The following is a 24,003-nucleotide window of genomic DNA, read 5'->3' on the forward strand; positions in this document are numbered from 1 at the left end:
AGAAAATCCTACAGATGACAGCCAAAACTGGCTCTGATGATGTTATGAATATGAATATGATTCCTATTATCTGTATTTGGATGTATTGAATCATATGAGTGATAAAGAAAGTGAAATATATAGTTATATAGTGTATAAAAGTACAATGTAAGAGCTGCAACAGCTGGTTCGAAAATGATGACCTCGCCTGACCGCTTTGTACTAAAACCTCTTATTCTTAACTTTATTCCACTTTATTCCACTTTAACCTTTTTTTAATAACTACTGATCAGTTATGCTATGACTTGGGAAAGTTTTAGGGAGCTAGCTGCATTATTTCAATAACCTTTTATCAATGAAAGTGCATTTTTTCCAGGCGAAGCTGAATATTTTCAATTTCAGCTGTGTAATGTCTTATTTTCTTTATTAACCAGCAACATATACACAATATTACCTATCTAAACTATGTCACAGGTGTTGTGATCTGATTATATCAACAAAAATTATTAAAATCGACCTTGTAGTTACAGAACTATGGTCAGTTTTGTAGGGCTATGCTTTTTCGCTCAGAGACCTCAAAATCGGCTCAGAGATTAAGAGGTTTTAAAAACATATGAACAACATCATTAAAAACATATGAAACAACATATGGACAACATAATTAAAAACATATGAACATCATCATTAAAAACATATGAACATATGAACAACATATGGACAACATATGGACAACATATGGACAACATATGAACAACATATTGACAGTGACTGGTTCAGGAGTCTGTTCTGATCAGCAACAAACCCTAAAATCCACACATTTACATTTACCTTCAGAACATCCTGTCTGACACACACACTTACACACACACGCGCGCGCGCACACACACACACACACACTTACACACGTATGAATCATTGTAATGTTACATGTTGTCCCCCCCCCATCATGGTAATTGAATTTTCCCTCCGAAGACTCAGAGGGGACGAGGGAGACGCGCACGCGCACACACACACTATTATCACGACGGCCCTCGTGCCCTCCGCACCCCCTCAGAGCGTGCACGTGTGCGCGTGTCCGCCGGTGCCTCGTCGTGTTTGCCGCGCAGATCGGAGGAGCTGCAGACCGACGGTTACCGGGACGTTTCTCTCGGTTCCTCTTCTCTCTGCTCTCGAGCCTCCGGTAATATGTGACGTGTTTTCTCGGTTTCTCTCCGGTTTGTTTCCGTGGAAACGTCTTCTGGTCTTTGTGTGAACGTGAAGCAACAGGAAGCTGTGAGCAGGTAAACAGTCCTTTACTGCGGTACAAGTACTAGTACACACTAGGAGTACTGCACTGAGAGTACAGCTTTGTATACATGTAGTTAAAGTATTTATACATCTAGTTAAAGTAGTTTAAGTCAAAGTGTTGATTAATGAGTCAAATGTTTCTGGATTCATATTAATGTGAATGTTTCATTGGAACTCTGTTAAATCTGCAGCAACATATATATCTATCTATATATAGACATATATATTTACATACATGTGTATACTGTATTTATATACATACATGTAAATATATATATACATATGTACATATATACATATGTATATATATGTAAAGAGAGAGAGAGAGAGAGATATTTACATGTATATATGAAGGGGACGTTAGAATGTTGATTTGAACACATTAAATATAATGAAATATATAAACATCCTGTCATGTGATCACAGGACTCAATATAGAAAACGACAAGGAGCCCAATCAATGAATCAGTTCATTAAGTAACTCATCAATGAATCAGTTCATTAATTAACTAATCAATGAATCAGTTCATTAAGTAACTCATCAATGAATCAGTTCATTAAGTAACTAATCAATGAATCAGTTCATTAATTAACTCATCAATGAATCAGTTCATTAATTAACTAATCTATGAATCAGTTCATTAAGTAACTAATCAATGAATCAGTTCATTAAGTAACTAATCTATGAATCAGTTCATTAATTAACTAATCTATGAATCAGTTCATTAATTAACTCATCAATAAATCAGTTCATTAATTAACTAATCAATGAATCAGTTCATTAATTAACTAATCTATGAATCAGTTCATTAAGTAACTAATCAATGAATCAGTTCATTAAGTAACTAATCAATGAATTAGTTCATTAATTAACTAATCTATGAATCAGTTCATTAAGTAACTCATCAATGAATCAGTTAATTAATTAACTAATCTATGAATCAGTTCATTAAGTAACTCATCAATGAATCAGTTCATTAATTAACTAATCTATGAATCAGTTCATTAAGTAACTCATCAATGAATCAGTTAATTAATTAACTAATCTATGAATCAGTTCATTAAGTAACTCATCAATGAATCAGTTAATTAATTAACTCATCAATGAATCAGTTCATTAAGTAACTAATCAATGAATCAGTTCATTAATTAACTCATCTATGAATCACTTCATTAATTAACTCATCTATGAATCAGTTCATTAATTAACTAATCAATGAATCAGTTCATTAATTAACTCATCTATGAATCAGTTCATTAATTAACTCATCTATGAATCAGTTCATTAATTAACTAATCAATGAATCAGTTCATTAATTAACTAATCAATGAATCAGTTTATTAATTAACTAATCTATGAATCAGTTCATTAATTAACTCATCTATGAATCAGTTCATTAATTAACTCATCAATGAATCAGTTCATTGACGTGTTCATCAAATTTAGATCAAATAATAGAATAAATCTAAATATAAGTATTTTATTGTGAAAGGGTTTAGTTTCCTTAATGATTGCGGTCTGTTTTCCCTGCACTTCGTCTGACAGGCTCGTCATGCTGCCCAGGTGGCCCTGCCCCTCACTGCTCCTCCTCTTCCTCTTGGTCCAATCAGCTGCTTCCTCTCAGTCAGCTAACGACACCAGCGAGGCCCTCCAGGAGGTGACTCTGGCGGCCATCTTGCCTCTGACTAACACGGACTACGCGTGGGCGTGGCCTCGCGTGGCCCCGGCGCTCATCCAGGCGGTGCGGCTGGTGAACTCCGACCCCCGGCTGCTGCCGGGCCTGAAGCTCCAGCTGGTTCACGGCAGCTCGGAGAACCGCGACGGCTTCTGCTCGGACTCCATGGCGCCGCTGGTGGCCGTGGACCTGAAGCTGTCCCACGACCCCTGGGCCTTCGTGGGGCCCGGCTGCGACTACTCATCCTCGCCCGTCGCCCGCTTCACCACCCACTGGGATGTTCCCATGGTGACCGCCGGCGCCCGCGCCATCGGCTTCGAGCACTACGCGGCGGTCACCAACACGGGCCCCACCCACAAGAAGCTGGGCGAGTTCGGCGTGAGGATCCAGGACGCGTTCGGCTGGCGGCGTCACGCTATGTTGATCTTCAGCGACAACAAGGACGCCAACGACGACCGGCCATGCTACTTCGCCGTGGAGGGCCTGTACACTCTGCTCGGAAAACGCAACGTCAGCATCCGGGACCACGTGATCGAGGCCGACAACGTCAACTACAAGAACGTGGTCCAGGAGATCCGGGACAATGGCCGAGGTCTGAAGCTTCCACTTTCACTGCTTCCGCTGCTTTCACTGCTTTCACTACCTCCAATGCTCCTCTTCTCTTCCTTATCTTATGTTCAAAATAAAGACACACACACACACACTAAGTGAGGCCATCTGTTGTCGGCTCAGAGAGTCGTGACGTCTGCTGTGTGTTAAATTACAGAGTTAATCTCTTCATGTTATCCAGAAACGCATGTTTACAGTTTTGTACTGTTAATAGACATCTACAGTGGTCTCACACAGAAACACACGTTTATTGTAAGTGACAGATGTAGTGACAGATGTGTTATAGATGTAGTAACATATGTAGTAACAGATGTGTTATAGATGTAGTAACAGATGTGTTATGGATGTAGTAACATATGTAGTAACAGATGTGTTATGGATGTAGTAACAGATGTGTTATGGATGTCGTAACAGATGTGTTATATATGTAGTAACAGATGTGTTATGGATGTAGTAACATATGTAGTAACAGATGTGTTATAAATGTAGTAACAGATGTGTTATGGATGTAGTAACAGATGTGTTATGGATGTAGAAACATATGTAGTAACAGATGTGTTATAGATGTAGTAACATATTTGTTATATATAGAGTAACAGATGTAGTAACACATGTGTTATAGATGAATTAACAGATGTTTTATCATCAACCTGGGACTACATCTTCTTCTTTTCTAAGATTTAAGTGTGGTTCTGGTTTCTTCTTCAGTGGTGTACCTCTGTTGCTCCTGGGACATCCTCAGGAATCTGATGGTCCAATTCTGGAAGGACGGGGTGGAGTTGAAGGACTACGTCTTCTTCTTCATTGATCTTTTTGCTGAGGGTCTGGGGGGGCGGGGCCCCGTCCGGCCGTGGTTCAGAGGAGACAAGGAAGACTTCGCCGCCCGCCACGCTTTCAGGGTGACACTTTTTATTTACTATTATTATTTATTTATTTATTTATTGGGGTCCGAGCAACCGACGTCAGGCCGCGAAGGCCCTATTGAAATTTGAATACACATAGTACATCGGGCGCATATTTGGGGGACTTGCCATACTCGAAAACTCACCAAATTTTGCACAGTAAACCTGCCATTTTGTGCTTTTTTGTCACTTTTCGCAGTTTTCAGCCTTTGTACTTTAACGGACTCCTCTTACAGAATTAATGGAATCACTCTCAAATTTGGATTGACATGACTTGTACACGATGTGGTTTACACTTGATATGGAGCAACATAATGTTCGGGCGTGTTCTGTAGCACCACACAGCTGATAGAGGAAGCCGTGCACTATTTGCAATGCATCGTTTCCAGCGTCAGGCGGTCCATGCAAGGAAAAAGCGTCGGACTTGCGGACGCGTCGGACTTGCGGACGCGTCCAACGGTCGCGGACGTTCTCGCCTGCGCAGGCCGGAGTCCCGCCGGCCCCACGACGTACGGGAGGATGCGAGGGCCCGTTCATTGCTGCTCGCAGCTTTAATTGTTATTGTTATTTATTATTTGTATTTGTATTTCTCATTAGTATTGTTGTTTTTGTATTTTTGTTAATGTTTTTTGATTATACAATAGTTTGAGGTATGATATGTAACCATGGTCTTCTGAATAATTGTTAATATAAATATATTGTTAAGTGGAAGTCAATGAAACACAAATTCAAATGATCGGATTTTGTCATAAATCTGGCTATTGATTGTTCTTAATGTCTCTCTTCCTGTCTGTCTCTCTCTACCTGTCTGTCTCTCTACCTGTCTCTCTCTCTCTACCTGTCTGTCTCTCTTCCTGTCTGTCTCTCTCTCTATCTGTCTGTCTATCTACCGGTCTGTCTCTCTATCTTTTAATCTCTCTACCTGTCTGTCCCTCTTCCTGTCTGTCTGACAGAGTGTGAAGGTGTTAACCTACCTGGAGCCTCAGAATCCAGAATATCTTCAGTTTGTTCAAACTCTGAAGAACGACGCAAAGAAAATGTTCAACTACACGATCAAAGACTCTCTGGTACAAAACACACCATATATGTATTTTATATATTTATATATATATATATATGCATATACTGTATGTACAGATACATATACATATACATACCTGATGTCTCTCTCTCTCTGTCAGTATAACCTCATCGCTGCAGGATTCCATGATGGTGTCATGATGTACTCTCAGGCCCTGAACGAGACACTGAGTGAGCAGAGACCAGGACCAGGACCAGGACCAGGAGAGGTCCGGAGGCCCAGAGGAGACGTGGTGACCAGGAGGATGTGGAACAGAACCTTCTCAGGTGAGGACAGATGTTAGATCTTTATTTCTATTTCTATCTGAGTCACATGGGAACCTGCAGCTCTGTGGTCAACAAATCACAGCGCAGAGCTGGAAGAGAACAGCCGGGAGGTAAGACCTGTCCAGGTGGTGATTGGGGGACATGAAACTATATGTTTATGTCTGTTAGTGGACTGTAGTGGGGTGGGGGGGGGGGCTGTGGGCTGGTTGTAGTGGACTTATGGGGACTGTGGTGGACTGGGGGGGCTGTGGAGGTTGTAGTGGACGGTGGAGGCTGTAGGGGACTCGGGGGGGGGGGGGGGCTGTAGTGGACTGTGGGGGGCAATGGGGCCCTGCCACAGTGAGAACCGGGGTCTCAGCAGTGTTTGGTAAATTTAGGGACTCATCGGCGAATCAGAGAGCTCGGTGGTTTTCTTGTCCTGGTTGGTGGTTTGAGTCCCAGACATCCGGTCATCATGTTCCCAGCTGGTCTAGTTTATTCACACACACTCTCTCACACACACACACACACACACACACACACACACACACACACACACACACACACACTCTCACACACAGCCGTGTGTGAGAACAACAGAACTCTGGTTCCCATGGTGACCTCACAGAGCACGGAGGCTCCTGATTGGTCAGTCAGGTCTCATTAGGTTCATTATTATTGTTGTGACATGGTGATGATTTAAAGTCCTCTGGTTCAGATAGTGGACTCTGTGAATCCTTAACCAGGATCTGTGAGTCTGGACCAGAACTGATCTGTAAAAACATAAATATTTATATTTTCAATAGTGCTGTTCAAGTTAACGTGTTATTATCACGTTAACGCCTTAATTAATTAATGCCGACAATTATTTTATCTCGCGTTAACGCAGTTTTTTTTTTATTATTAAGCGGACATTTTTACACAAAAACCGGCAGCGAGCAGCTGTTTGTACAACAGCTGTTTGTGTGGCGTCTCTTCCTGCTGCTGCTGTGGTTACTGCCATGGTACAGACTACAGGTTCCATGCTTCACCTACATTCCCCTGGGTCCTAAGTCCCTTCATGTACAGCTTCTTATCATCCTCTATGTACCAACGTACATTTATAACAAATACCACACATATTACGGTAATCAGCGTTGCATATGTGTCTGACCTAAATACCAAAAAAGCAAAAAAGAAATGATTCATTTAAATTATTGTTTTAGAGTTTTTAAAGTGTTTTGTTTGTAATATGTATAATAAGCATCATTTAGTTATCACTACTGAGAATTTAACAAACATAAAAACATGACGTAGATAGGTTTGCAGTTTTCACGAAGTATATTTAAATATCATCTCTTACACACATGAAGATAAAGTTATGAACACCGTCTCAATATCTATGATCAGAATCATTATAACTGTGGTATAACTGCTACTGTGTAGAGGGAATACTGCTGCTAACAAGAACCTGATGTGTTTAAAGTGTTTACACCAAATGTTATTCACCTTTAGTTCATATAGCAGCACTTTAAAATAAAAGTGCACAATACACTACTTTTGAATTCATTGTTGAATTTTGCGCATAACAATGAGATTAATCGCGATTAAAAATTGTAAATGTTGCTCAGCACTCATTTTCAAATAACATAAATATGAAACCTCCTGAATCCTTAATCCTCAATCCTCAATCTTGAATCCTGGATCTGGTCCATGTCTAAACCTGATCCCCAGACGTAGTGGTCCATGTCTAAACCTGATCCCCAGACGTAGTGGTCCGTGTCTAAACCTGATCCCCAGACGTAGTTTCATTGGTCTCAGTGGACCCACATCACTTGACTCCCCAGCTCACAAATCAAACGGTGTGGAGCTTCACTTCTTATTGTGCAGGAAATAGTTTAGTTTCCTGCAGCAGGAAATATACATCAACACCCTGACATCACCAGGGTCAACGGTCAGAGTGCAGCGATGAATCAGCAAAAACCAAAAGCCAAATATAACAAACAATAAGAAAAGAACAGTGAGACCCTCACTGAGACACAAATATACAATTATTATTGATATACAATATCTAACACATATTATACAATGGTAAACAGTAAATGGAACATTAGATTAGATTTATTAATCCCAGTGGGGAAACTCATACGCCACCCAAAACTCATACAGACGACAATAGACACAGTCCACAGTGCACAACAGACATTACAAAGAATAGATAAAGCCAGACAATGCCATATGCAACATGATCGACATCAGAAAGATAAAAACCTCTAAAGGTGGTCATTAAAAAATCAAACTGCTGCTGGAACGAAAGACCTTCTGAGAGGTTCAGTAGAACACTGAGGCGTCCTGAGTCTCTCACTCAATGAGCTTCTGAGAGGTTCAGTAGAACACTGAGGCGTTCTGAGTCTCTCACTGAATGAGCTTCGGAGTCCATTGAAGACACCGTGTAGTGGACGGCCTTTAAACAAGACAATTGTTTTTAACTTGGCCCTTGTTCTCTTTTCTACAGTGACCTCTAGTGAGTCTGGGGTTAGGCCAACCACTGAGCCAGCCTCTCTGATCATCTTATTGATCCTGTTTTTATCATCCGCAGTGATGCCCCCCCCCCCCCCCCCCAGCAGAGCACAGCATGAAAAAGAACACTAGCCAAGATCCCCTGATAGAAAACATGAAGAAGCTTCCTGCTGATGTCAAATGATCTAAGCTTCCTTTGGAAGAAGAGTCTGGACTGAGCCTTTTTAATACAGCATCAGTGTTCTTCCAGTTTCATTTACTGTCCAGATAGACCCCGAGATATTTATGGGTCATTGACAAATAAGGCTTCTAAAAAGGTAATTAAAAAAATTATCTTCAAAATGGATGTAATGCATATTTTTGTGTCTGGAAAAATGTGGTGAAACAAGTCTAAGTTGTGAACCAACTTTTCATAGTATTTTAAATCGTTTTTAACAGTATTTTTTAACTTCACAGGCTAAAAAATGTCAGGTGGCGCAACCACATAATTATAAAAAAATATATATTTTCCTAATATTTATTCAAACTGAAATTTTTGACAAGTATCCCTTAGAGTGTCTACTGTGTCTAACACATCGTATTTTGTGGTTGTGTTTTATATATATACAATAATTTATCATAATTGCGTTCTCTTGGCCAGGTATTTAGTATATTTAACATTTAAACATTTAAACATAATAATACAAATATACAAATGAATACATTCAATACAATAGTTCTTCACATCATATTAAGCAAAAAAAATTGACTTTAACCTATTATTTACTGCTTTAAATTAATATTTTACCTGGTCGCACCACCATGACATTTATCAGTTGTGCCACCTGACAATATTAGTAATCACAGCAAATATGCAGAAAATTTGCATTTATTTTTTTCAAATACAACAACATGCTTTTAGTCAACAGACTCTTTTTAAGTAAAAGAAGTAAATATTTCATAGTAATCATGTTTAGTACTTAACTGGAACAGGCAAAATCACAGTCTCTTCCGCCTGCGTGTTGCAGCTTCTACCTCATTGTAGCAGCGTTTTGCACACACTCCATACATGACTTGTTGTCTGCTCCCTGCGTCCTGCTGGTTTTGCTTTACTTGACAGTGGCATCCTTAATAGTTAAACAATATTCATTAATATCATGAAAAATATTTGAAAGTGTATAATATCGTTAACTTGACACTGTTAAACGTTTGAAAAAAGAGCTTTAAATATAATATCATAGAGTAACATTCTCTGCAGTTGCACCACCTGCCTTACTGGTTGCACCACCTGACATTTGCAACTGATTTCAAATGAAACAGGCATCTACTAGGACACTAGCATTAGCTTTTGTTCTTGCCAACAACTTCATACATATACATTTTAAATAGAATAAAGACATTTATGATAAAATAATTTTTTTCTAGTTTTACATTGGTTGTACCGCCCTGACATGGAAAGTGAAACACTCTACCTATAAGTTGAAAGTAGCTGTTTTTATCAATATTCAAAAGAGATATAAAAACATTTTCACTCTGCTATAAAGGTCAGTTGAGGTCCTCTTGATGATGCAATAACCTGTTTACTGTTTTCCACTTTAATTTCATAATAAAAGTCCCATCTTTACAGCTGTGCCACCCTGATATTTGAGAACATTCAAATTGCTGGACAAAAGTTTTTAAATTATCGCAACAGCTTAAAACTATTGGTATTTGTAAAAATTTGGTTTATTTGAATTGTTTCAACAATAAAAGCATGCTATAGTATTTTATTTTGAATTTATTATCATTTAAATACATTTTTTAATATTTTTCTTAGTCTGTTCATCTGCTAGGACAGGTGCACCGCCTGACATTTTCAGGGTTTGAGATGCCAAAACATCAAATAATATATATTATTTGATTGTACTGAAAATGTATCAAAACTAGATAGGTTTTATAGAATGAAATGATATATGTCACGAATTGATACAATTATTTTAAAAGGATAGTGGACTCAGACACAAAAATATGCATGTCATGTCATTGACCCTTATACGACTGGACAATTTATATCTGCTGACCTGCATTTGTCACTGGGGAGACCTCCTCCTCCCTCCTTCTGAAATCAATAACCAACTCTTTGGTCTTTCCATCATTTAATTTAAAACAAATGTCATCACACCAACTGACAAAAGATTCAACCTCCGGTTTATAGGCCAGGTCATTGCCTCGGGTTAGTAGACCAACCAGAGCAGTGTCATGTGAGAACGTCTGGATGTTACAGGTCACATGGCTCTGCCTGTAGTCAGCTGTATGAAGTGAGAATAAAAGTCTGTAGTAGTGATGGTCTGATGTATGAAGGTGTTGTGTGTCTGTAGTAGTGATGGTATGATGTATGAAGGTGTTGTGTGTCTGTGGTAGTGATGGTCTGATGTATGAAGGTGTTGTGTGTCTGTAGTAGTGATGGTCTGATGTATGAAGGTGTTGTGTGTCTGTAGTAGTGATGGTCTAATGTATGAAGGTGTTGTGTGTCTGTGGTAGTGATGGTCTGATGTATGAAGGTGTTGTGTGTCTGTAGTAGTGATGGTCTGATGTATGAAGGTGTTGTGTGTCTGTAGTAGTGATGGTATGATGTATGACGGTGTTGTGTGTCTGTAGTAGTGATGGTATGATGTATGAAGGTGTTGTGTGTCTGTGGTAGTGATGGTCTGATGTATGAAGGTGTTGTGTGTCTGTAGTAGTGATGGTATGATGTATGAAGGTGTTGTGTGTCTGTGGTAGTGATGGTCTGATGTATGAAGGTGTTGTGTGTCTGTAGTAGTGATGGTATGATGTATGAAGGTGTTGTGTGTCTGTAGTAGTGATGGTATGATGTATGAAGGTGTTGTGTGTCTGTGGTAGTGATGGTCTGATGTATGAAGGTGTTGTGTGTCTGTAGTAGTGATGGTCTGATGTATGAAGGTGTTGTGTGTCTGTGGTAGTGATGGTCTGATGTATGAAGGTGTTGTGTGTCTGTAGTAGTGATGGTCTGATGTATGAAGGTGTTGTGTGTCTGTAGTAGTGATGGTCTAATGTATGAAGGTGTTGTGTGTCTGTGGTAGTGATGGTCTGATGTATGAAGGTGTTGTGTGTCTGTGGTAGTGATGGTCTGATGTATGAAGGTGTTGTGTGTCTGTAGTAGTGATGGTCTGATGTATGAAGGTGTTGTGTGTCTGTAGTAGTGATGGTCTAATGTATGAAGGTGTTGTGTGTCTGTAGTAGTGATGGTCTGATGTATGAAGGTGTTGTGTGTCTGTGGTAGTGATGGTCTGATGTATGAAGGTGTTGTGTGTCTGTGGTAGTGATGGTCTGATGTATGAAGGTGTTGTGTGTCTGTAGTAGTGATGGTCTGATGTATGAAGGTGTTGTGTGTCTGTAGTAGTGATGGTCTGATGTATGAAGGTGTTGTGTGTCTGTGGTAGTGATGGTCTGATGTATGAAGGTGTTGTGTGTCTGTAGTAGTGATGGTCTAATGTATGAAGGTGTTGTGTGTCTGTGGTAGTGATGGTCTGATGTATGAAGGTGTTGTGTGTCTGTAGTAGTGATGGTCTGATGTATGAAGGTGTTGTGTGTCTGTAGTAGTGATGGTCTGATGTATGAAGGTGTTGTGTGTCTGTGGTAGTGATGGTCTGATGTATGAAGGTGTTGTGTGTCTGTAGTAGTGATGGTCTGATGTATGAAGGTGTTGTGTGTCTGTAGTAGTGATGGTCTGATGTATGAAGGTGTTGTGTGTCTGTAGTAGTGATGGTCTAATGTATGAAGGTGTTGTGTGTCTGTGGTAGTGATGGTCTGATGTATGAAGGTGTTGTGTGTCTGTAGTAGTGATGGTCTAATGTATGAAGGTGTTGTGTGTCTGTGGTAGTGATGGTCTGATGTATGAAGGTGTTGTGTGTCTGTAGTAGTGATGGTCTGATGTATGAAGGTGTTGTGTGTCTGTAGTAGTGATGGTATGATGTATGAAGGTGTTGTGTGTCTGTAGTAGTGATGGTATGATGTATGAAGGTGTTGTGTGTCTGTGGTAGTGATGGTCTGATGTATGAAGGTGTTGTGTGTCTGTAGTAGTGATGGTCTGATGTATGAAGGTGTTGTGTGTCTGTAGTAGTGATGGTATGATGTATGAAGGTGTTGTGTGTCTGTAGTAGTGATGGTATGATGTATGAAGGTGTTGTGTGTCTGTGGTAGTGATGGTCTGATGTATGAAGGTGTTGTGTGTCTGTGGTAGGGATGGTCTGATGTATGAAGGTGTTGTGTGTCTGTAGTAGTGATGGTCTGATGTCATCTGGTGTTAGATCCGGGGGTTCTCTGGCCCGATACGGGGCTACCTACTGACTCAGCTCTCTATTAAAAGATTGTCGAGCTGGTGTTCTGTCGAGGAAACTCGCCTGGCTTCTGCTAACTACCGTTACTCCTGACGTCTACCCTGCTTCCACTGGTAACGTGCACTCGGCCGAGGGGCCACCCTGGCCGGGCGCTTCTACCTAGTCGCGTCAGTTATGGCAGCTTTCCTCTTCTGGATTCGGGCTCTTGGTAAATTGCCAGGTTAGGTTTTAACGGCTAGGATTACAACTAAAACCGTAAGGGACTGTTAAGTGGACCGGTCACTAGGATAACCATTAAGAACTCTTGTTGTTAAACATACAATCGATTTAACCTTTTACTGCCACGAGGAACTTCTACTACTTCAGCAAATGAATTCTCTTGAGAAATTTACTTTAAATGCAGATTAGATATTTATTGCAGGATATTAGCAGGGGCACAGCTACAGCTCACATAAAATAATACTATACTTGATTCGATCAGGTTACAATTTCTTCTTAGGTTATACTCATTAATTTTCGATGCCGAGGCGGCTCGGTGAAGCTGGATTCTCGATGTGGTAAAAAGTCCTTTTGGGGTTTTTAGGAGCGAAGGCCAGGCCTGACCTTCGGCTCCTCCTGCGCGGCCAACGAAGTCCGTTCAGCGATCCCTCAGGCTCAGTACAAAGTCTTTGGGGCGGCTGCGTCCATCTGTTGTCCGGTTGTTAAAGTCAAACAGGGGGGAGAGGAAAATCTCCGTCTTTCAATCTTTGTCCAGGAACGGCTGTCTTCTTTCCGTGAACAGAGACGAAGTCCTCCGATGCGGCTGTCGAGGTCCAATGTTTCCTCCATGGAGCACTTGGGTGGCTCCCGCGTTGAATCCCGTCTTGCTCTTTGCAAGTCTCTCTTTTTATAACACTTTTGGGTTCTCTCCCCCCCCCTCCCCAACACTCCCTCCCTCGGCATGTGATTTACATGACATCATTGATTATGTGTGTGTGCTGCGAACAACACCTTAACTTTCTGTGTGTGTGTGTGTGCTGGACACACCTAACTTCCCTCGTGGATGCTCTCACTTCCTCAATGTTTGAGCGTGTTTCAGGTTACACCCGTGGATGTGTTCGGACAACACCCCAACATCTGTTATGATATCAGCCTTTAAGGCCCCTACCCTGCTTACATCAGCTCTTTCCACACACACACAGACTTCACTTTACTCAGTTACACATACATTATTATTGTCAGTTTTACATTTGTTAAATCACTTCATAATTCTTATGTTATACACACTTGCTTTAAAATGATTACTAGATTTCATCCTTTAACTATAAGTATATGCTTTGTGTCCCTTTAGCCTACTTTCATATCGAACTGTATTCCTTCATTTAAGGCAGCTTTCCTGGGATCTCAACTCTCTTTTTTGACAATGAAGGTGTTGTGTGTCTGTGGTAGTGATGGTCTGATGTATGAAGGTGTTGTGTGTCTGTGGTAGTGATGGTCTGATGTATGAAGGTGTTGTGTGTCTGTGGTAGTGATGGTCTGATGTATGAAGGTGTTGTGTGTCTGTGGTAGTGATGGTCTAATGTATGAAGGTGTTGTGTGTCTGTGGTAGTGATGGTCTGATGTATGAAGGTGTTGTGTGTCTGTAGTAGTGATGGTCTGATGTATGAAGGTGTTGTGTGTCTGTGGTAGTGATGGTCTGATGTATGAAGGTGTTGTGTGTCTGTAGTAGTGATGGTCTGATGTATGAAGGTGTTGTGTGTCTGTGGTAGTGATGGTCTGATGTATGAAGGTGTTGTGTGTCTGTAGTAGTGATGGTCTGATGTATGAAGGTGTTGTGTGTCTGTAGTAGTGATGGTCTGATGTATGAAGGTGTTGTGTGTCTGTGGTAGTGATGGTCTGATGTATGAAGGTGTTGTGTGTCTGTGGTAGTGATGGTCTGATGTATGAAGGTGTTGTGTGTCTGTGGTAGTGATGGTCTGATGTATGAAGGTGTTGTGTGTCTGTGGTAGTGATGGTCTGATGTATGAAGGTGTTGTGTGTCTGTGGTAGTGATGGTCTGATGTATGAAGGTGTTGTGTGTCTGTGGTAGTGATGGGTCATGTTAACATGATGAACATGTGTGATCATGTTGTGTGTCTGTTGTGTGTCTGTAGGAGTGATGGGTCCGGTGGAGATGGACGAGTTCGGGGACAGACAGATGGACTTTGCTGTTTGGGACACGATCAACATCGAGTCTGGAGAGTTCCAGGTAAAACACCTCAATCATGATGTCATTGCCATGATGTCATCACACACCTGAGAAACTAGAGCTTATATGTTACTTGTGTGTGTGTGTGTGTGTGTGTGTGTGTATGTGTGCGCAGGTGGTGTGTGTGTACAACAGCAGCATGAAACAGCTGATCATGCAGGGTGAGCGGAGCTTCCAGTGGCCAGGTGGCTCTCCACCGCCAGATGTCCCAGAGTGTGGCTTCAAGAACGACCAACCAGCCTGCCTCGCACGTACGAACACACACACACACACACGCACACTCACTGTCTACATCAATGGAGCTGAGGAGGAGGAACAAACAACTGGACCCCTTCCTCACTGGGGGTTCAGATCAACAGACCGTTGTTTTATGACAAAAATATGCTTAAATTCTTCTTTTTCTATGAACCACAATATACGGTCAAATTGAAATGATTCATTAAATATTTAATAACAAATTATTTTACCAGTAAACTGGAAAAAAACTGTTGAACAACAAAAAGAAGATGGCAGGAGGAACTTTACAACAGCTTGAGGTTCTCAGAGTTCACGAAGTTCCCCTGAATGCACCATGAAGTCCACGTCTTCTCCGTAAACAGCCATGTGGACTTTGAAGTGGAGCAAAACAACCACGACTGAAATCACCAAACGGGGGGGGGCTCTAAATCTTCTGCAGTCAACAAACTATTTTCTCTGTCAACGACGCGTTCGTGGTCTACATGACTCATGGGGAAGTACAATGTTGGGAAGATTGTTTCTCCAGCTGTTCTCATGAAGTCTCAGCCGGTCGCTGAGTCGTCTCCTTTGGACAAATACAAGTATCCTTTTGTCATTGAATGTTCAAAACGAAACCTCATTTCAATCGATTATCGAATCACTCGTCTTCATCCTGGTGAATGAAGCTCATGAACAGCTGTATTTCTTTAGGAAACTTAAGAAGTTTAGAGTCCTGTGACAAGTTCTTGTTAACTTTTCCAGAGGAGCAACAGAAAGCATCCTGACAGGGAACATCACCAACTGTCATGAGAGGTTCAGGGTCCAGGAGAGGAGAGCTCTGAAACCAGAACATCACTGGTTCTACTGAGATCAGTGATGTTGGTGAGAAGAGCTCAAAGATAATAAAAGACAAAACCACCAGACAACCTGGAAAGAGAAAGAGAAGGATCAGCTGACTTCAGATCAGCTTCTTTGCTCTGGATGTGAGACTTTCACTCGTCCTCCTTTTTTCTAATTCATGTCACTATGAATAGAAGACCAGTATTTTGGATTGTGGGAATATTATTTTCTAGAAAAGTATTTTGGATTTGTTTATTACTATATTTTTTGAGGGTCATACTGTAAACTAAAAACCTTTCTGATGTCCGTCCATCCTCTCCAGGTACAGTTACAATGCATCAGATGGTTGCCATAGTGATCTGCTTCGTCTTTGTAATCATTGTTACCGTGACTGTCTTCATCTACAGGTGAGAAAGTCACTCACTCACTCACTGACACGTTTTTACTTCTATACTTGTGTAGAGACTAATTGACAATCTGTCATCACTTCACTAGAATGTCATCACTTTACTAGAATGTCATCACTTTCCTAGAATGTCATCACTTCACTAGAATGTCATCACTTTACTAGAATGTCATCACTTCACTAAAATGTCCTCACTTCACTAGAATGTCATCACTTCACTAAAATGTCCTCACTTCACTAAAATGTCATCACTTCACTAAAATGTCATCACTTCACTAAAATGTCCTCACTTCACTAAAATGTCATCACTTCACTAGAATGTCATCACTTCACTAAAATGTCATCACTTCACTAAAATGTCCTCACTTCACTAAAATGTCATCACTTCACTAAAATGTCCTCACTTCACTAAAATGTCCTCACTTCACTAAAATGTCATCGCTTCACTAAAATGTCATCGCTTTACTAGAATGTCCTCACTTCACTAAAATGTCATCACTTCACTAAAATGTCCTCACTTCACTAAAATGTCCTCACTTCACTAAAATGTCATCACTTCACTAAAATGTTATCGCTTTACTAGAATGTCATCGCTTTACTAAAATGTCATCACTTCACTAAAATGTCATCACTTTACTAGAATGTCATCACTTCACTAAAATGTCATCACTTTACTAGAATGTCATCACTTCACTAAAATGTCATCACTTTACTAGAATGTCATCACTTTACTAAAATGTCATCACTTTACTAGAATGTCATCACTTCACTAAAATGTCATCACTTTACTAGAATGTCATCACTTCACTAAAATGTCATCACTTTACTAGAATGTCATCACTTTACTAAAATGTCATCACTTTACTAGAATGTCATCACTTCACTAAAATGTTATCACTTCACTAAAATGTTATCGCTTTACTAGAATGTCATCACTTCACTAAAATGTCATCACTTCACTAAAATGTTATCGCTTTACTAGAATGTCATCACTTTACTAAAATGTCATCACTTTACTAGAATGTCATCACTTCACTAAAATGTCATCACTTCACTAAAATGTTATCGCTTTACTAGAATGTCATCACTTCACTAAAATGTCATCACTTCACTAAAATGTTATCGCTTTACTAGAATGTCATCACTTTACTAAAATGTCATCACTTTACTAAAATGTTATCACTTCACTAAAATGTTATCGCTTTACTAGAATGTCATCACTTCACTAAAATGTCATCACTTCACTAAAATGTTATCGCTTTACTAGAATGTCATCACTTTACTAAAATGTCATCACTTTACTAGAATGTCATCACTTCACTAAAATGTCATCACTTTACTAGAATGTCATCACTTCACTAAAATGTCATCACTTTACTAGAATGTCATCACTTTACTAAAATGTCATCACTTTACTAGAATGTCATCACTTCACTAAAATGTTATCACTTCACTAAAATGTTATCGCTTTACTAGAATGTCATCACTTCACTAAAATGTCATCACTTCACTAAAATGTTATCGCTTTACTAGAATGTCATCACTTTACTAAAATGTCATCACTTTACTAGAATGTCATCACTTCACTAAAATGTCATCACTTCACTAAAATGTTATCGCTTTACTAGAATGTCATCACTTTACTAAAATGTCATCACTTTACTAGAATGTCATCACTTCACTAAAATGTCATCACTTTACTAGAATGTCATCACTTTACTAGAATGTCATCACTTCACTAAAATGTTATCACTTCACTAAAATGTCATCACTTTACTAGAATGTCATCACTTCACTAAAATGTCATCACTTCACTAAAATGTTATCGCTTTACTAGAATGTCATCACTTTACTAAAATGTCATCACTTTACTAGAATGTCATCACTTCACTAAAATGTCATCACTTTACTAGAATGTCATCACTTCACTAAAATGTCATCACTTTACTAGAATGTCATCACTTTACTAAAATGTCATCACTTCACTAGAATGTCATCACTTCACTAAAATGTCATCACTTTACTAGAATGTCATCACTTTACTAGAATGTCATCACTTCACTAAAATGTCATCGCTTCACTAAAATGTCATCACTTTACTAGAATGTCATCACTTTACTAGAATGTCATCACTTTACTAGAATGTCATCACTTCACTAAAAAGCACACTAAAGCACACAGGTGTTTATATGAGCTCATTAGTGCAGTTGATAAACACACAGGCACTGAGAGACACACACACACACACATGACTTGGAGATATTCAGTCAATTCATTCACATTATGATTCTGTCTCCTCTCCCCCTCTCTCACCCACCCAGCCCCACCCTTTCAAAATAAAAGCCCCACAGAGTGAATTCTAACTGGAATGCTTGTGACGAAGCCGTCATTTAATAACCTCTGTGTATGTGTGTCAAACATTATGATTATGTTTCCTCTCCCCCTCTCTCACACACCCAGTCCCACCCTTTCAAAATAAAAGCCCCATAGAGTAACTGTATCTTAACATGAAGCTCAGATTGAGGTTCGTACAGAAATTATGGGAGCGTTTGCTCCCATCATTTTCAAAGGCTTCTCAAACAAAGGTATCTCAAATACAGAAATGACGGGAGACATTTGTGGACTGTCCATCACGAATACAAGATTCAATACAAGAGTATGAATCTAAAATGCAGAAAAGAGAGAAGCGATATCTCAATTGAACCTCAACGATACTACCGGTAATATTGGCGTGTATATATATTGCGACGTCTTCGGGCAGTAGAAGCCACACTGTCAAAATTGAATGCGAAATTTTCTAGTTGTGTTATAAAGCTTCATGCAGTGTTTTGTCTGAATTAAACTTCTTGGTTTCCATTTGATTATTCCATAATGTCCCAGGACTCTCTCTCTCTGTCTTTCTCACTGTTCTCTGTACTGTTTATCCTTTCCCTCACCCATCTCTCTGTTTTCTCCCTTCTCTCAACACACACACACAAACATCGACCCTTCAAACACTAACCCACATGACACACACACACACACACCTGTCTTCCTGTCTATTGAACAGGAAGTTGAAGCTGGAGAACGAGTTGGCCGCTCAGCTGTGGAGAGTTTCATGGGACGACGTCCAGATGAGCAACCTGGATAAAGTCCTGAGGAGAGCCTGCAGCAGACTCACGATGTCACTGGTAACACTCACACACATACACACACACACACACACTGACACTCACGCACACACACACACACACACACACAGACATACACAGACCAAATCCTCCCCAGTGTGGCTGCAGCCTCGAGGCCTCTCTACCACTGAATATGAGTCAGAACGCTGTCAAATCTACACTGTAAAAAGACATATTTTGGGATGTCGTTTTCTCTGTTGGAAACTTAACACAAGCCAAGAAAACAAGCCTCACAGCTACCAGAGCTGAGAGAAGTGCTCTGTGGTTCTTCCTCGTACCAACTACATTACTGGATGAAGGAAGAAGAGAGACAGAGAACATCAGTAACAACTGCAGGTGTTTTTCACACTATAAACCTCAGAACCCACCAGATGGATCGTCAGGGTCCTGGATCGAAGTAGATTACAAATGAAGAACAACTCAACAGACTACATAAGAGACAAAGAGAACTGGACAGGGCTATTTCTCTAGAGGAAAGGCCTCTCATCATCCACATGAAAGGAATACTACAAACTCAATACTCAAAGTATAAATCAAGTGGGTATCAGAGAAAAATATTTACAAAAAAGTCTAATGGTAGCAAGCAAGAAGGCAATTACAAGACGCTAACTTCCTAAAGAGCTTCCCACCCTGAGCCAATGGAGCGATATTGTAATCATGAAAATGGGCCATTCTTGGAGCAACAACTTCGTTGGACATCATCCAATGTAACCGAGTGACCTTGTGTTTGTTGCATTTATTAATCAGAGAGAAATACAAAACACTCACACATTAACACACTCACTTTAAATGGTTTCTAGTAACTTCTGACTGGACTAATTAGTTAATCTTGATTCTCTGCAGAAAGGATCTAACTGCGGCTCTCTGATTACTATGGAGGGGAACTTCCAGATCTACACCAAAACTGGATACTACAAGGTCTGACACCACCTTATACCACCAGACACTCTCTTCTGACAGATAACAACCTGTAATGGAGAATAACATGATGGTGGAATGATCACACTGATTTTGTCTCCTGCAGGGAAACCTGGCAGCTATCAAGTATATCAACAAGAAACGGATCGAACTGACCAGGAAGGTCCTGTTTGAACTAAAACATGTAAGAACTCCATCTGCATACCTACCAACTGACCCACCAACAGACCTTCCAACTGACCTACCGACAGACAGACGAACCTACCTGCCTAACTACTAACTTACATTACATTACAGTCATTTAGCAGATGCTTTTATCCAAAGCGACTTACAATTCAGATTCTATCCATACACCGTAGGCTACGGGAGCAATTTTGGGGTTAAGTGTCTTGCTCAAGGACACCTCTACATCCAACTAGCGGAGCTGGGGACCGAACCACCGACTGATTGAAGGACGGCCCAGCTCTCCACTTAGCCACAGTTGCCCCCCACTAACTGACCTTCTGACCAGCCTCTGGGCCGACCTAAGCAGTTAAGGACTTCAGTCCCTTGCTTGTGTAGCATGTTAATGGTTCTGATGGGATTTGAACCTGCTGCCTTTGTGCTCTTACAGATGCGAGATGTTCAGAATGAGCACCTGACACGCTTCATTGGCGCCTGCATTGATCCACCAAACAAATGCATCATCACAGAGTATTGTCCCAGAGGCAGCCTACAGGTACAATACACCTAACTCTTTACCCCTCGAACAACCCATCGACGAACCCGTCTACTAACAATTTATACCCTTTATACCCTCTGTCAGCCCTTTATTCCTCGTTATACCCCCCTGTCAGCCATTTATTCCTTGTTATACCCCCCCGTCAGCCCTTTATTCCTCGTTATACCCCCTGTCAACCCTTTATTCCTCGTTATACCCCCCCGTCAGCCCTTTATTCCTCGTTATACCCCACGTCAGCCCTTTATTCCTCGTTATACCCCCCGTCAGCCCTTTATTCCTCGTTATACCCCATGTCAGCCCTTTATTCCTCGTTATACCCCATGTCAGCCCTTTATTCCTCGTTATACCCCCCGTCAGCCCTTTATTCCTCGTTATACCCCATGTCAGCCCTTTATTCCTCGTTATACCCTATGTCAGCCCTTTATTCCTCATTATACCCCTTTGTCAGCCCTTTATTCCTTGTTATACCCCCCTGTCAGCCCTTTATTCCTCGTTATACCCCCCTGTCAGCCCTTTATTCCTCGTTATACCCCCCTGTCAGCCCTTTATTCCTCGTTATACCCCTCTGTAAGCCCTTTATTCCTCGTTATACCCCTTTGTCAGCCCTTTATTCCTCGTTATACCCCTCTGTAAGCCCTTTATTCTTCGTTATACCCCTCTGTAAGCCCTTTATTCCTCGTTATACCCCTTTGTCAGCCCTTTATTCCTCGTTATACCCCTCTGTAAGCCCTTTATTCCTCGTTATACCCCTCTGTCAGCCCTTTATTCCTCGTTATACCCCTTTGTCAGCCCTTTATTCCTCATTATATCCCTCTGTCAGCCCTTTATTCCTCGTTATACCCCTTTGTCAGCCCTTTATTCCTCGTTATACCCCTCTGTCAGCCCTTTATTCCTCGTTATACCCCTCTGCCAGCCCTTTATTCCTCGTTATACCCCCCTGTCAGCCCTTTATTCCTCGTTATACCCCCCTGGTAGCCCTTTATTCCTTGTTATACCCCATGTCAGCCGTTTATTCCTCATTATACCCCTTTGTCAGCCCTTTATTCCTCGTTATACCCCCCTGGTAGCCCTTTATTCCTCGTTATACCCCTTTGACAGCCATTTATTCCTCGTTATACACCTCTGTCAGCCCTTTATTCCTCGTTATACCCCATGTCAGCCCTTTATTCCTCGTTATACCCCATGTCAGCCCTTTATTCCTCGTTATACCCCCGTCAGCCCTTTATTCCTCGTTTTACCCCTTTGACAGCCCTTTATTCCTCGTTATACCCCTCTGTCAGCCCTTTATTCCTCGTTATACCCCATGTCAGCCCTTTATTCCTCGTTATACCCCATGTCAGCCCTTTATTCCTCGTTATACCCCATGTCAGCCCTTTATTCCTCGTTATACCCCTTTGACAGCCCTTTATTCCTCGTTATACCCCTCTTTCCGCTCTTTATTCCTCGTTATACCCCTCTGTAAGCCCTTTATTCCTCGTTATACCCCTCTGTCAGCCCTTTATTCCTCGTTTTACCCCTTTGACAGCCCTTTATTCCTCGTTATACCCCTCTGTCAGCCCTTTATTCCTCGTTATACCCCTTTGTCAGCCCTTTATTCCTCATTATACCCCTTTGTCAGCCCTTTATTCCTCGTTATATCCCTCTGTCAGCCCTTTATTCCTCGTTATACCCCTTTGTCAGCCCTTTATTCCTCGTTATACCCCTCTGTCAGCCTTTTATTCCTCGTTATACCCCCCTGTCAGCCCTTTATTCCTCATTATATCCCTCTGTCAGCCCTTTATTCCTTATTCCTTCATTCATCAGATGTTGTCTCTAGTTATTTGTCAGCGCTGTAACTTAGCAACCTCCCTGAATGGTAACCTAGCAACATGAGAACACATGTCAACCAGCTGTAGGTGAATGTGTGGATGCGTGGATCTGTGGACCTGTGGATGTGTGGATGCGTGAATGTGTGGATCTGTGGACGTGTGGGCTTTGGGTTGTTGCCAGATCTCAGAATGTCAGTTTAACAAAGAGCTGCTCGGGTGGTTTGAGTTATTTTGTGCTCTTAGTTTGGATGTTCAACACCAGATATTCAGCTGAAGCATCTTTCAGATAGGATTACCGTTTCAGAGGGAGGTGGGGATCAAATATTTACCCGAGTATGATCTATATATATCTATATATCATCATCATAAACGTCAATAAATCCACTTAGAAACCATAGAAAGAAGAATCATCACGTTTCCTTCAGTATCACAGTAATTCAATGTTAGTTGTTAGTAGACGGCAGCTGATCAGAGATCAGTCAGACACAACGACAAATATAATATACAGGTGCTGGTCATATAATTAGAATATCATCAAAAAGTTGATTTATTTCACTAATTCCATTCCAAGTGAAACTTGTCTATTATCTTCATTCATTACACACAGACTGATATATTCCAAATGTTTATTTCTTTTAATTTTGATGATTATAACTGACAACTAAGGAAAATCCCAAATTCAGTATCTCAGAAAATTTGAATATTACTTAAGACCAATACAAAGAAAGGATTTTTAGAAATCTTGGCCAACTGAAAAGTATGAACATGAAAAGTATGAGCATGTACAGCACTCAATACTTAGTTGGGGCTCCTTTTGCCTGAATTACTGCAGCAATGCGGCGTGGCATGGAGTCGATCAGTCTGTGGCACTGCTCAGGTGTTATGAGAGCCCAGGTTGCTCTGATAGTGGCCTTCAGCTCTTCTGCATTGTTGGGTCTGGCATTTCGCATCATCCTCTTCACAATACCCCATAGATTTTCTATGGGGTTAAGGTCAGGCGAGTTTGCTGGCCAATTAAGAACAGGGATACCATGGTCCTTAAACCAGGTACTGGTTGCTTTGGCACTGTGTGCAGGTGCCAAGTCCTGTTGGAAAATGAAATC

The 24,003-nt window shown here is 40.8% G+C and overlaps 1 protein-coding gene across 1 annotated transcript in view; it reads left to right on the forward strand.

Annotated features, from left to right (window-relative positions):
- Window positions 1-2,804: 2,804 nt before the first annotated feature.
- The window catches only part of npr1a (natriuretic peptide receptor 1a), a 30,610-nt gene continuing 9,411 nt past the window's right edge, over window positions 2,805-24,003 (forward strand). The window contains exons 1-11 of the mRNA XM_076075527.1: window positions 2,805-3,534; window positions 4,260-4,450; window positions 5,407-5,520; window positions 5,635-5,800; window positions 14,727-14,821; window positions 14,937-15,072; window positions 16,200-16,284; window positions 19,333-19,453; window positions 20,297-20,371; window positions 20,478-20,555; window positions 20,985-21,089. Coding sequence (XP_075931642.1) covers window positions 2,820-3,534; window positions 4,260-4,450; window positions 5,407-5,520; window positions 5,635-5,800; window positions 14,727-14,821; window positions 14,937-15,072; window positions 16,200-16,284; window positions 19,333-19,453; window positions 20,297-20,371; window positions 20,478-20,555; window positions 20,985-21,089 — 1,881 coding nt within the window. The 5' untranslated portion in view covers window positions 2,805-2,819. The remainder of the gene's footprint in view (window positions 3,535-4,259; window positions 4,451-5,406; window positions 5,521-5,634; window positions 5,801-14,726; window positions 14,822-14,936; window positions 15,073-16,199; window positions 16,285-19,332; window positions 19,454-20,296; window positions 20,372-20,477; window positions 20,556-20,984; window positions 21,090-24,003) is intronic.

Source organism: Anarhichas minor, unplaced genomic scaffold (assembly GCF_050575085.1).
Source record: "Anarhichas minor isolate MPS153535 unplaced genomic scaffold, ASM5057508v1 ptg000053l, whole genome shotgun sequence".
NCBI classification, from domain to species: domain Eukaryota; kingdom Metazoa; phylum Chordata; class Actinopteri; order Perciformes; family Anarhichadidae; genus Anarhichas; species Anarhichas minor.